Here is a 13,519-nt window from a genome sequence, read left to right as displayed (position 1 = left end):
AAGTATGTGACAGCACCAGGAGGGTTAAGGGGAGGAAATGTAATCATAACATACTGTACAAATTACAATACACGGCTCCGCTAGCTCCTTTCACAAGCAATAAATAGTCTCCCTTCTTTCCTCTGAAGAGAGGGCTCGTAGAAACAATACAGTCACAGTAGCCCTCTACGTGTCCCAGCCCTTCAGACTAGGTGTTCCCAGCTGCATGCAAGGTGTCACGACAAGACAACAGGAGGAGCAATGCCGTCCTGCCGGATAAACAACATGCACTGGGTGAATAATCAGGAACGGTCGCTCAGAGGGAGCGCGTGTACATATAACACCACTTATATTTGATTTCAGAACCACCCAAATACTTTTCAGATCTACTTATCTGATTCATGTACTTTAATATTCATAGGGAATATCATGTCAGCCACTGGTTCAATTTACTAGTATAAACTCAAAATCCATATTAGCCCTGAGCACTGCAGCCTCCAGGTTAGGAGCATGACCTTTCCCTCTGCTCCAAGTATTTCATGTATGTGAAGATTTCTATCATTTCTTTCTCCCAGGCAGGATGATATTAAGCTATTAACCCATCTCCTGCCAAATATACCTAGAAGCAAAAGAGGAATGTTTGAACAGCAATTAAAGTAAATGTATGTCATAAAGCAGGTGCCCACTGGGGAAGGGCATTACCTTGGACTCAACACTTCCTGCTGGCTACAACAGGCTGACAACAAACCCTCATGCCTCCATGTTTGGTTGCTATACTGCACTTTACTGCATTTACTGCTAAAAGAATAAGAGGTAAGAGTAAAATGATGGCAGTATGACTGTCACGTTCGGCACACTATATTCAGAACCCAAGCTAAGCTCCCTGGTCTCGGCTCTCACTTCTGCCTTTAAAGGAAAACTATACCCCCCAAACAATGTAGGTCTCTATTAAAAGAAACTGAGTAAAACAGCTCATGTGTAAAACCCTGCTTCATGTAAATGAACCATTATCATAATAATATACTTTTTTAGTAGTATGTGCCATTGGGTAATCATAAATAGAAAATTGCCATTTTAAAAAATAAGGGCCGCCCCCTGAGATCGTAAGATTCACTGTGCACACATACAAACCACATGTAAGGTCACATGAGCCAATTAACAGACAGAGTTCTGCCTTTTGCTTCCTCACTTCTTCCTGTTACAGTTAGAGTTGTAGTATTTCTGGTCAGGTGATCTCTTCCTGTTACAGTTAGTGTTGTAGTATTTCTGGTCAGGTGATCTCTGAAGCAGCACAGATAGAGTCACGAAATGGTGGTTCAAGGCAAGAGATGTAAAAGGGCAAGATTTATGTAAATATATATTCCAGTTTGGTAAGATTCTTTAATATGTCATTCAATTTGATATAAACTATCTGTTGCTTAAGTATTCATTTTGGGGGTATAGTTTTCCTTTAACCGCCGCCTTTCACCTCGGGAGGAGCCCTTGGCTAATCGGATGCCGCCAGGTCTTTACAGAGAGAGGAGCAAAGCTAACGGTTCTGGATGTGCAGAGGGGCACGATCGTCTCACCAGGATACTGGAAGGAAGAACACCACCAGGAACAGGCAGGCTGGGCCAGCACAAGCAAGAATCATCAGACAGGCCAGAATCAGGATGGGGGAACGTAGAATAGTCAGTAAACAGGCAAGGAATCAGGATTGGAGAGGTCAGAATAGTCACAGACAGGCAGGATCAGGATTGGAGATGTCAGAAGAGTCAAGCAGGCAGGCAAGGGTCAAAAGCTCTGGCTGGGTGATGTCACTGTGTGACATCAGCTGAGGTTCGGGATGCACCAATTAATGGTACAGTAGCTAATGGAAGATATTGTACCTTCACTTAGTACATCCCAAACCTCAGCTGATGTCACTCTGACATCACCCAGCCAGAGCTCTGGATTCGGAAGCAAATTTTGTCTGTTGGAGACAGACACATCCAGCACATATACAAGCTTACGAAATAAGTAGAGTGTCATCCAAATGCACCTGACTAATTAGATATGCCTATACAAAGAAAAACACAAGCTTGGACATGATTGAAGTCCTCCATGCTCAAAAAAGCCTATTTATGTTGGTTGCAATGAAGTCAGCAAATGAAAAGGAAAATTGTGGAAAAAATACAAAGCAAAAAGTAAGAACGAATGAGTAAATCCCCAAACAAGTGCAATGAAATATTGTATTACCGCACACCTCCTTCCACTATTCTGCGTGGTGGTGCTGGTTCTCCGTTGACCAAGCCCGGTCTCCTTACTGCTGTGCAATTTCAAAAAACGGTCCGCACACACCAATGTTGCAGTCGGGGATTGTGCCCCTTTTATTAATGCCACCGACAATCAACGTTTCGGGGGGAACACAGCCTCCTGAATGATCCTGAAGAAGGGAGGCTGTGTTCCCCCCGAAACGTTGATTGTTGGTGGCATTAATAAAAGGGGCACAATCCCCGACTGCAACATTGGTGTGTGCGGACCGTTTTTTGAAATTGCACAGCAATCCCCAAACAAGCACACAATGCTTAGGCTAAGGCCTCTTTTCATGTTCTAATAAACATGATTTTTATTACTTTTTGCTTTGATTTTATGGGGAATCCGACTACAATATTCCTTTTCAGTTGCTGTCATACACCCGCAGACAGGGGTGGTTAGTGAGTACTCCTCCTTGACTTGATATTTGAACTACTTAATATATTTTAGGTGGTGTCACTATTTTACTATTTTTTCTATTTCTCTGCTCTAAGCAATGTTTACCCTCTGTAATGAAGTCAGATAAACCAGTATCATCTCTGCCTGTTCCTAACAAAGAAAAATGATTAACCCATAATTGGATGAGAATCCCCCCTGTGAACATGTCCCTTTTTCTGTGACCATAACAACACGTCCCTTACTAGTGTCTCTTGAGGACAGGCAGACAAAAATACACTGTATTATTACTCTCAGTGGCAGACTGCGCATGGCACTACCTAGAAGGTATCAATCACCATTAATGTATAAATAATGCCTTAGCAACTTCTGTTCTGTGCACCCTATACTATACTCAATATGCAGTAATCCCTGCACAATCATACACCACTATGTAACAATCAGTGATCACTTTACAATGCCATTAGTGAGGAGCAAGCAGACACTACTCCCCTGAGACCTGAAATAGACTGATACTATGGGGAAGTGGCTTTAGTATACTAAGATGGTGTCAGTAAAGTCATCATACGGTATATAGTTGTGCACTACATTACCCAGAATCCCCTAAAACATTGGAGTCGCAGCTGAAAAACTGCATGTTTGTTTATAAATAACAAGACCCACACAAGGGTAAGACAATGGGTAAGTCACTTACATTATGGAACCCCCCAGGGTTCATTTAAACAGCAGGGCTGCAGCCCGAAGCACACAACAGATGCAAACATCCACAGTCACACGACACATGGCATCTGTGAGGTCTTGCCTCTTAGACTAATACTTCATTTAAAAAAAGGCAATCTTGCTCCTGTCCGCAAGCTACCCCTTTCACAAAACAACTGCTGTCGAAAGGCCTCATAGGCCTGGGCCTAGAGTAGCATGTTTTTAGGGGAAACAGGACTGCTGATGCACAAGGGATGCCTTTCAAAGATGAGAGAGAGCACATGGAAACCTCCTTCTACAACACTACTAAGGTTTTCACATGGGGGAGCAGAATGGATTATTTGCATATGAGCCCATGCTATGATGTGCCTAAGTGCAAAACAAGAGCATGCTTCAATGGTGCTGCAGGTAAGTAAATAATGAGCAAAATTCTAAAAACATTGAGACACACACACACACATATATATAGGCATTCACAGGTCATAAAATATGGTGAAAAAGAGATATCTCTTTTTCACCATATTTTAAGACCTGTGAGTGCCTTGCTTTATATGATATTCTATATGACTTTTCTGCAGTGTGCACCCAGGCTTTTCCAGTAAGTGAGTGCAGCTATTTTTCCTATATTTTCTTTTTTTTTGTCATATCATCTTACTGCTAGCTACTGGTTCCCTGTTTCTCCCTACAGCATAGGTGTTACATGCAAAACCTTAGCAATAGTGGTTCTTGCAATACAAGCTAAGCAGCAGCAACCACGGATAGGTGAGCTGACCTTTCCAAAGGATGGATTGGCTGTTCAGTCACTTACATTCCAAAACGAGCGCCTTGCTCAGCATCCATCCATTACACTGGGCAGCATAGCTGAAGGGCCCACATTCCATGCTCACTGCTCTGGTATTTCCCCCCAAAGCATAAAGAAAATAAGTAAGTAAATAGAGCAAGAAACACAAACACAGCACCCAGCAGTTTATATATAGAAGCTTATGCCACTGTGAATATCATTGTGCCTCCATATATATTTATGGTACGGTGCATATTATATAGGGAAGGGCATTTACAGGGCTTGGTAAATCCACATACATTATGACAGAGCAGAATTAAATCTGTGCTTGCTGATATTTATTTCTCCATCTGTGGATATAATTGCACCAGCCCCAGATGGTGGTGGAATATTTCCTAGATTATCCTATGTGAGGGATGGGAAGAGCCATGGTGATACTTGCAGTTCCAAACATGGAATCAAGTATTGCTGCTGCTGCTGTTGCTGCTCGGGGTATTAAAGGCCGTATAACGATACATTGGGCAGCAGTATGTCGAAAAGCAGCTAACTGGGTCTCGTTGCACCCCCCCCCCCCATGGGAGCACAATCACGAGTGTCCCTATAGATGCAATGCAATGGCATAGTCACCGCTCCCAGCCCTCGATGTCGCTGCTACAATAGACGCTACAATGTGGGTTCTACAGGCACAAGCAATCGGTGTGCAAATGGAGCGTCACAGAATAAGAGTTAATGCTCCCCATCCTCCAGATCCCTCGCGATCCTCTCCCCTCCCGGCCAATAAGAAATCGGAGATGGGCGCTTACCTCCTTCTCATCTGTATGGGGTCCCGGGAGGCCACACAGGATACAGCAAAGGAGAGAGAGGAAACAGACAGGTCAGGGATGAGAGCTCATCACACCGGCTTCCCCCCTTTCCCCCTTCGGGCCTGCCGTGCAGCTCACCTGTTTTCAGCAGTTTGCTCTTGTAGCGGATACTGGTGCTCATGGTGTCGGCTGCTTGCGATCCAGTGTGAGGCTCCGGTGTGGTGCAGTGGGAAATACAGTCTGTACGCTCTTTGTGCTGCTCCCCTTACAATAGACACAGAGCTACAGAGACCAGCTCCTGCTGCATAACTGAGCCCACGGCCGCCTACCATTGGTTTCGCCCGGCCTAGCCCTTAGCCTTCAACCAATAGGGAAGCGCCAATGGTCTGGGCCGGCCCGCCCCCTGTCTGCTCCTGTTTTGTGCTTCTGTGTCAGTGTGTGACTGCTAGTGCTTACTAGTGTGCTTACTAGTGCTTACTCACTGACACACGACACACGGCTGCACTTGACACGGCCGCTAACAGCACACACAGCCGGCTTAACACTGACACAGGGAGATCTGATCTACACCGGGTATCTAGTACAGCACAGTCACACCACAGACACTGCTATACAATCACACACAGAGATCTGATCTATATACTGGGTATACTAGTACAGCACAGTCACACTACAGACACTGTCACTGGTGCTTGCTTATTAGGAGGAGATATTGTTTACAGAATGATTTGTGTTCAACACACATTGCAGTCTTCAGTAACACACTGGCAAACCAGCCAGCACTCATTCATAATATGTTACACCCACATCAGTGCACAAATACAACCCTCACCTCCTCAGTGTTTTCTTGACCTAGAGTCAATTAGAATAATTTCCATGCAGAGCTGAGCTTTGTATTCTCCTTCCCAGGCAAAGGGAAATCATCCTCTTTCCCCATCCAAAACCAATAACATCCCAAAAGTGTCTATTACAGATAAAACCTCCATTATCACGCATTTACCCAAGCCCAGTGTCTTGAAGTTATCCTTGATTCTGCCCTGTCCTTCACCCTCATATCCAATCATTAATTAAATCAAGTTACTTTGACCTAAGGAATATAAATCAAAATATGATCATTTATCACCTAAGATGCCACCAAAATCCTGATTCACTCTCTCTCTTCATAGCATTGTATACTGTAACTCTCTGTAACTCTCCAGTCTGTGATAAATGTGTAATAAATGCTACTGCTTGGCTCATACACCTTGGCAGCTAATCACTGATTGCTACATCATAACCAAGTCCCTGATGTCATAGCCACATCCAAAAAAATGTATCCGCCCTTGGTCTCAACTCCTTACTCATTACCTCCTCACATACTCAAACTCAAGACTAGAGCTGCCACCATTCTCTAAAATGACTTGTTGTGTCTGGCTTTCTCGTAATTGCTCTGTCTTTAAAACTCAGCCTCTTAAAACATATTTCTTTAGGAGGTTTACAATCATCTAGCCTAACATAGCTTTAAGGTGGCCATAGACACACAGATAATATCGTACGAAACGAATTATCGTCCGATATTCGTTGCGTGTATGGTGAAAAAAAAGCCGACTGATATCGGCAGAAGACTTGGATATCGGTCGGCTCGTCGATCGGGCTGGATGGAAAATTTTGATCGGGTGCCTTTGAAGGGACCCAACATCGCCCATTGTTAGTTCTGAATCGTCAGATTCAGGTAGAAATATATTGTTTCTTCCCGTATATATCTACCTGTATATCTGACGATTCAGCTCTACACATTGAAACGAACGATCTTTCCTGGAAAGATCTTTTCCAAGAAAGATCGTAATTGTAACGTCTATGGCCACCTTTAGTGTGCACTAAATGTTGCTAAATGCAATCTATCTATCATCTATCGTGCATACATGCAACTATCCATTTATCCATCTAGATCTACTTGTACATGCAATTCATGCATAACAGAGGGAACCTACTATTGTCAATGATTAAAATACACAGGAATAAATTATCTCTTCCCCCACAGAGCTTACAATCTAACTAATATATCATTTGGTATGTTGTCACAATGCAAATATGACACTTGTTGTTCTAGAGGAGCTGTCATTCTGGGGTTTTTTTGGGGATAGATTGGGCCTAGGGCTGACTTACAGGGCCAGTTCTCACAACCATTTAATTTAAACATACTGAACTGTATGCTGGAACATAATAAAACTTATTTAGATTTGTGATGCAGGGCTGAACTCTAGAGTTTGGGCATTCTATGAGATTCCCTGATGTCCTGACAAGCAATACCAACCCTTCCCATGTAAAAGCACTCAGCCATTGGCCTCCTCCATGTATACCATTATGCCATTATACCATTCTCAGTGACCTCTAATATCCAGTGGCGTAACTACCGGGGGAGCAGGGGGTGCGATTGGGTCAGGGCCCGCACCCCCCTCAATGCCCCGCAGCAGCTCGCGCGCCACTCTAATAAGGTGATCTCCACCCAAAACTGTTTTTGCATAATAAAGAAATATTTAATTGCAAGCAACATTAGTAGTTTTAAAGTAGTGGTAGTTCGTAACAGGGTTACTGATATAGAGAAAAGTTGGTGTATTGGTGGTATTGGAATCATTTAGCTATAGTACCAATAATATCTAGCAAATATGCAAAAAAATAAAGCAAATAAGCAATATCCCCAAATTTTCCGCAAACGAACCTTCAGACTTGTCCTCCTTTTCACTCATTCCTGCAAGGGGGGCCAGTCTCACATTTTGGGAACAGTTGTTATTTGTAATGCAAATTGCAATGGAAAATAGTATTTGTTTATCCTTTTCTATTATGTGATTGAGAAATTAGTTGTTCAGAAGCCAGCCCTTGGTCTGTTGATTACCTGGTTTCTGAGAACAGGAAGATTTAAATTTGAAAACCACTGACAATGTTTCAGTGCAAATTGGAGAGTTATTCAAAATTAAAATGTATTTAATTAAGAACAATTTTTGTGCTGAGGACCCCATTAGATGTTCCAATATGGAGCATATCTGTCCCTACTTTATGAAATATTTTCATGATTATTATATAAAAACTGATTGTATTTCAGCCCATTTAACTGAATTTTCAAATCAATCTGGTAACCCTACCTTAGAGAAAACCTATTGCAGATGGAATAAAATGATGGTGTCCTCATGCAGATCTGTAGGGTCACTATCTGTAGTCATGGGGGGCCCGTAAAATGAAACAGAGCCTCCAGGCCTGGACTGGTAACTGCCAGAGGAACTGCTGTAAGATGCCATAGACAGTCACTATTTAGTGGGCTGGTGAGAGCTGTTTGGGCCTGTGTGTAGTTGATATGTCAGAATCTATTTTGATGATAAGTTTGAGATATTAGGGTCTCCAAATGTAAAGTGACTACTCACCACAAAAGGGAAGCCCTAAGCCCTCAGCACGGGGAGTGGACAAACTGAAAAATTTTTTGGAGCAGGCACTCAATAAAAGCAAATTTCCACCAGGAAATTAGTTCAACGTGAAGAGAGTTTTTTGTTTCCACAGCCTTACGCGTTTCACGTCATAAACACTTAATCATAGGCCTAAGTGTTTTATGACACGAAACGCATAAGGCTGTGGACACAATAAACTCTCTTCACTTTGAACTATTTGTTTTTCAGAATCTATTTTGACTCCCATTCCAGTCTTGGGCACCTCTCGCTCTGTGACTAGTATAGCAGGTAGCTTATAACCACCCAAAACTCAGTGCCTTCCCTGCCCAGGAGCAGAGGGGTAGTTAGTACTGCATTCAAAAAGAAAAATGCTTTGCTGTCTGGGTCCCTGGTGTCTAAAATGCACCAGGCCTTTTGCTGGAGTCCCATCTGTTTCCCCCTGATGACAGCCCTGCAGATTTGCAAGGTGATATGCCCAGGGAACACCCTGTATGGCAGTGCAGGAGAATTGTATATATTTCTCTATGTCTCTTATGCTTCCCTCCCCCCAACATTTCCTTTTTCTTCACCAGACCAAATACCTTCTCTGCCCAATTTACATTTAAAATGCCTTCAGAAATGTCCTATTTTCTTTTTTTTAAATATAATTTATTTAAAAAATAGACTAGATTGCCAAAGATTATCTCTGCATTCCTGGTGTTTGGTGTTGTTTTATATCAATGAGTTCACCATTTTGTGATTTGTAGGAGAATTTTGACATGCCATTGGCAAACATATTGGGGCAATATGATAGCAACTTTAAAGAGACACAATTCTGCCTCTCAGCAATTTGTGTGTGTTACATCAGGGCTAGCAATATCCTTTGGCTACTTTCCAACATGCTCTCATTCTGTCACATGGGCTTATGTCTTCACTCCAGAGTAAATCCTTCAGCATTCCTCCTGAACTGTGACTTCAAGAATGGGCTTGGCTACCAGTGAGAGACCTGGTGGTCATCAGAGGTCAGTATCTGACACCTAGAGAGATTATTTGGGAGCTCCATGGAAAAAAACAATGCAAGGATAGACTGCGGTGCTTTTTTGTCTTGGGATCATATTTGTGTTACAAGTAGCCTTGGCCTTTATAAAGGGAAACACCACCAAGGCACATGCCTCTTATGTTCCATTCACAACAAAGACACAAATTCATCTATAACTCTTTTAGATGAAAGAAAAAATGTTGCACGACCCTTATGTCATTTAACTTGCATCCCATATGCAATCCCATTGCTTGCAGTAGATATGCTGGAATGTGGGTATGAAAGCAAGTAGAGCCCAAGCAAATTATTTGTTCTGAGGCCCAGGGCACATAAATTTGCATCTGCATAGAAGCAATTTTAAATTAAATTTTGTAATTTATTTATCTAGGAGAGACTATTATCCATGCACTTTAGCGAGGGCTAGGAAAATACAGAGAATGCAGAAGCCCAGTACAACATCTATACTACTTCTGGTATCAATAAAACACTCCATTTGGAGTCAAGCAGGGTGAGTGACATCACCAAAGGAAAAGAGCGGGTAGAAAATATCTCTGGTTTTCACATTTTATGATGTTATTACAGCAGTATGTCCCATGTTGGAATCCTTCCTAACAGGCAGGCCTCAGTGAACCCTAAGGTGCAGAAATTCCTCTCCTCTTGAATAAACGCTCATTTCTCAATATTGTACAACGTATTTGTGTAGAAAGAGCCTAATCCTCATTTACAAACATAGAAAATGCAGAGGGCAATGACTTTTACTCACAATGCAATGTTTTTCCCAGAATTTCAGTGTAGGGCACATACTTCGTTATGACTATGGAAATGTGCGCACAATGCACCGATATTGATACAAACTGCATGTCATTAGGAGTAAGTATTGGAACAGCTACCTCTGAATATGGCGTCAAGGGGGCACTCAGTATTTCACCATTAAAGTGCTATGCACTGACGTTTTGGATCGTGAATGAGGCTTTCTGTCCCTTGACTAACAATTGACACCTTTCCTGTGCCACACCTTTCTATTTCATGTTTCTTGTCTGTCTTTCTCATGTCAATTAGAAGTGGCAGTTGCTTGTATTTATTCTGACTTGGACCTCTGGATGCCCATAGCAACTTTGTAGAGCCAACAATGATTTCTGATACAGCTTTGCTTTAGGAGACTGCGGGCCATGGAAAGATTGTCATTTCTTCAGTAAATAAGACTATATCTGAGGTTTATAACAATTCTCACATAAGGACATATGGTTCCTTCTGGCCAAGTATGCCAGTGCTCTAAGCTATAAGCTGATTCTAGGTGATTAAACTAGCTCCTTACTAGCCCAGCTAGATTAGCTTTCATCTTTCTGCTCATTTTTGATCCTGCCTCATTATTAGCATTCCATATTCTTAATTATTTGTTGCTATATTTTCCCTTTTGTCAACAACTCAAATTCTCGCCCTATCGCCCAATTTTTAACCCTGCCTCCCTCTTCTTGCTATGTAGTTTTTACCAGGCATGTAACTAACGGGCAGGATACACAGTATGTCTATCCTGCTAATGCCAGCAATAGGTTCATATATCAGACATGCACCAAACCTTTAATTTATGCTTTTAAATTTATTTTGGACACATATATGGATTATGGATTAATACCTTGCTAAACTGCTAATATGTTAGATACCCACCAGTGAATAATATTGCCTACCTGAAAAGTGCACTGGACCCCACATTCTATCCCTTGAGAGCAATGCTGCCATCTCTGCTGATATCACTGTGATCCTCTTCTCTGTTCTGAGCAGCCCACATGCACAGTAGGAGGAAAAATGTAGGCTTTAGAATACTCAAATGTGCACTTTTGAGGCCATCATAGAGGATTGCTTGGAAATCAACAGAGCTGGAAGCACTCAAGGAATTTGCCTCATATCAGAAACAGCACTACCATGCAGCAGTATATTGGAGGTGAGTGAAAGGATCCCTTCTTGTAATCCATATATTGTCCTGTAACTGACTGGCCTGCCTTACATCTCTCAGTGCACCAGTCCTTTCCTTTGATTATTAGTTAAAAAGGAAAGAAATACTGTCTGTCTTTCTATCCCTCTGTCTATTATGTATTTATCTAGCTTATTGCCCTATTCCATTTAGTACATTGCACAGTCTATATTCACAATATTTTTATGGGCATACTATCTGAGCTCTCCGGTAGTAATGTTGTGATTTCAGGTGCTTTCTTTTTCCAGTAAATGCCCAGGCCTTTTTGTTTGCACATGTTGCATTGGTATTGGCTACAAACAGAACATGAGTGACTTTATAGTAAAATCTCACATAAAGTGCTTTGCTGTTTTTTCGATTCTAAATCCACAGGAAAGTTCTGCCTCAGAATTTCCAAATGAGCCGTCATTTTTGTTAACAATTTTCCTTTTGTTAAAACAGTTAAATGGTTAGCAGTTTTTGAGTCCTTTCTCATTAAACGTGGGCACTTTGCAAAAGTCTGAACATCCTGTTCATGAAACTGTACTTTCTTAGTTTAACAAGTTCTCTCTGTCTCATATACAGTTTAAACAATCCTGTTCACATAAGTGATTCCTCTTAATTCTTAACATTATTCTGCACTCATAGCCTTGTTTTTCTGCTGTTACATGATGCCAGACACTGTCCTTCTTATGCATTGCTCTTGTTACTACTAGGGCTCAATAGGATATTATTATTATTATTACAACTATATTTTATTTATAAAGCACCAACATATCCCACAATGCTTTAGATTGCATATCATTTCCATTAGTGTATCAGACATTAATCCAATAAAATAAAATCCAATATTTACGGTAAGATTTTACTTACAGTTGAGTTCTATGACATTATTTTAAAAGAATTAATTAATTGCCTGTGCAAATCCAAATCCTTAGGTATTTATGAAAATATGTTACACACAAGCAGAGATAAAGTTTAACACTCGCAGAACATACAGTAAGTTATAGAACATACAGTTAGTTATAGAACTTTAGTGATTTTGGTAGCTATGGGGAAAATGAATACATTATTATGGGAGCATAAAAATGCTAGTGCAAGGCAGTAAATCACTGGTAACCTGAGGGGCAGGTTTAAGGGTTGGGGCAGACGGGCAGAAGTTTGCCTCACGTGGAAACTTCGGCCGACTTCGGAAATAGAAGCGCAGCGAGGGCATTAGCACAGGCGATTCTTCATTCAAGCATGCTGAAGGCAGACGGAAGGCAGTTCAGGGAGATTGTCGCCATGCAGAAGAGGCGATTAGTCGCCAGGCGACTAAATCTCCCCAAATCTGCCTGTCTGCCCCAACCCTAAGAGGGGCAACCAGAATCAAAGAACCACTTGGGGGGTCAAATATACCTTAAATTGACAAATGACATATTATTCCATGCCATGTGACCACTGTTACATATAAATGAGCGTTGTCCAATCTGCAGCCCTACGATTATTATTGTTGCAAACATCACACTGACAGCTGAAGGCTGATGATGGGTGCTATGCATAGTTCAGTAAGTAGTTCAGAAACAGCTGAAGGGTTGTAGGCAGGACATCACTGAATTATATCCCCCTCAAATTTGCACCCCCACCCCATCTGTAATTTCAATCCTCAAACTAGGAGCACCAGGGACCAAAGATAAGGATTATTTATACGAGAGGTCACCAGAAGAAGAGCGACCTGATGCAATATTATCCCTAAACTAATCCAGGAACCGCATAATCTGTTAGGTATTTGAGGAGGATGTTGAAGAATTTAGGAAAGCCTTCACTGCCACAGATACTTAAGTGTGACATCTAATGAGGAAAAGTGGCATGAAGGGAATATCATATGGTAGAAACTCATGGAAACTTTTAGGCCTTTATAGAGAAAGAAGATTTCACAAATAAACTCAAGGTTCACTTGGTCTTAGTATAGAGTGATGAAAAATTAAAAAAAAAAGTATTGCCCAAATGAAGACTAAATCATTTTATTATTCATGGGCTCATATATAAAAGTTGCATTAAGAGCTTCATCTGTATTTCTTGGATTATGGGCTTTTTCTGCATCACAAAATGCATTTTGTTCAGCCTGTTTATCCTGTGCTTTGTGAATATGAAATACATTTCTCAGAAAGCTGTTACATATCATGACACATGTCAGTAAACAGGCAGCTTTATGACTTATGACAG

General features: G+C 41.5%; 1 protein-coding gene across 5 annotated transcripts in view; it reads right to left on the bottom strand.

Moving 5' to 3' along the window:
• septin5.L (septin 5 L homeolog) overlaps nt 1–5,324 on the bottom strand; it is a 40,135-nt gene extending 34,811 nt beyond the window's left edge. For 3 of the 5 annotated variants that reach the window (XM_018262080.2, XM_018262081.2, XM_018262098.2), the window contains exons 1-2: nt 5,071–5,261; nt 4,933–4,943 (exon numbers count right to left, since the gene is read on the bottom strand). In XM_018262080.2, coding sequence (XP_018117569.1) covers nt 4,933–4,943; nt 5,071–5,113 — 54 coding nt within the window. In that variant the 5' untranslated portion in view covers nt 5,114–5,261. Of the gene's footprint in view, nt 1–4,932; nt 4,944–5,070 lie in introns of all 5 variants that reach the window. The other 2 variants (XM_018262102.2, XM_018262084.2) reach the window with 2 other exon arrangements.
• Between the last annotated feature and the right edge of the window lie 8,195 nt (nt 5,325–13,519).

This window comes from Xenopus laevis, chromosome 1L (assembly GCF_017654675.1).
Source record: "Xenopus laevis strain J_2021 chromosome 1L, Xenopus_laevis_v10.1, whole genome shotgun sequence".
In the NCBI taxonomy this organism is placed as follows: Eukaryota; Metazoa; Chordata; class Amphibia; order Anura; family Pipidae; genus Xenopus; species Xenopus laevis.
Note: the sequence above shows the minus strand (reverse complement) of the source record. Positions and strands in the feature narration are given on the sequence as shown.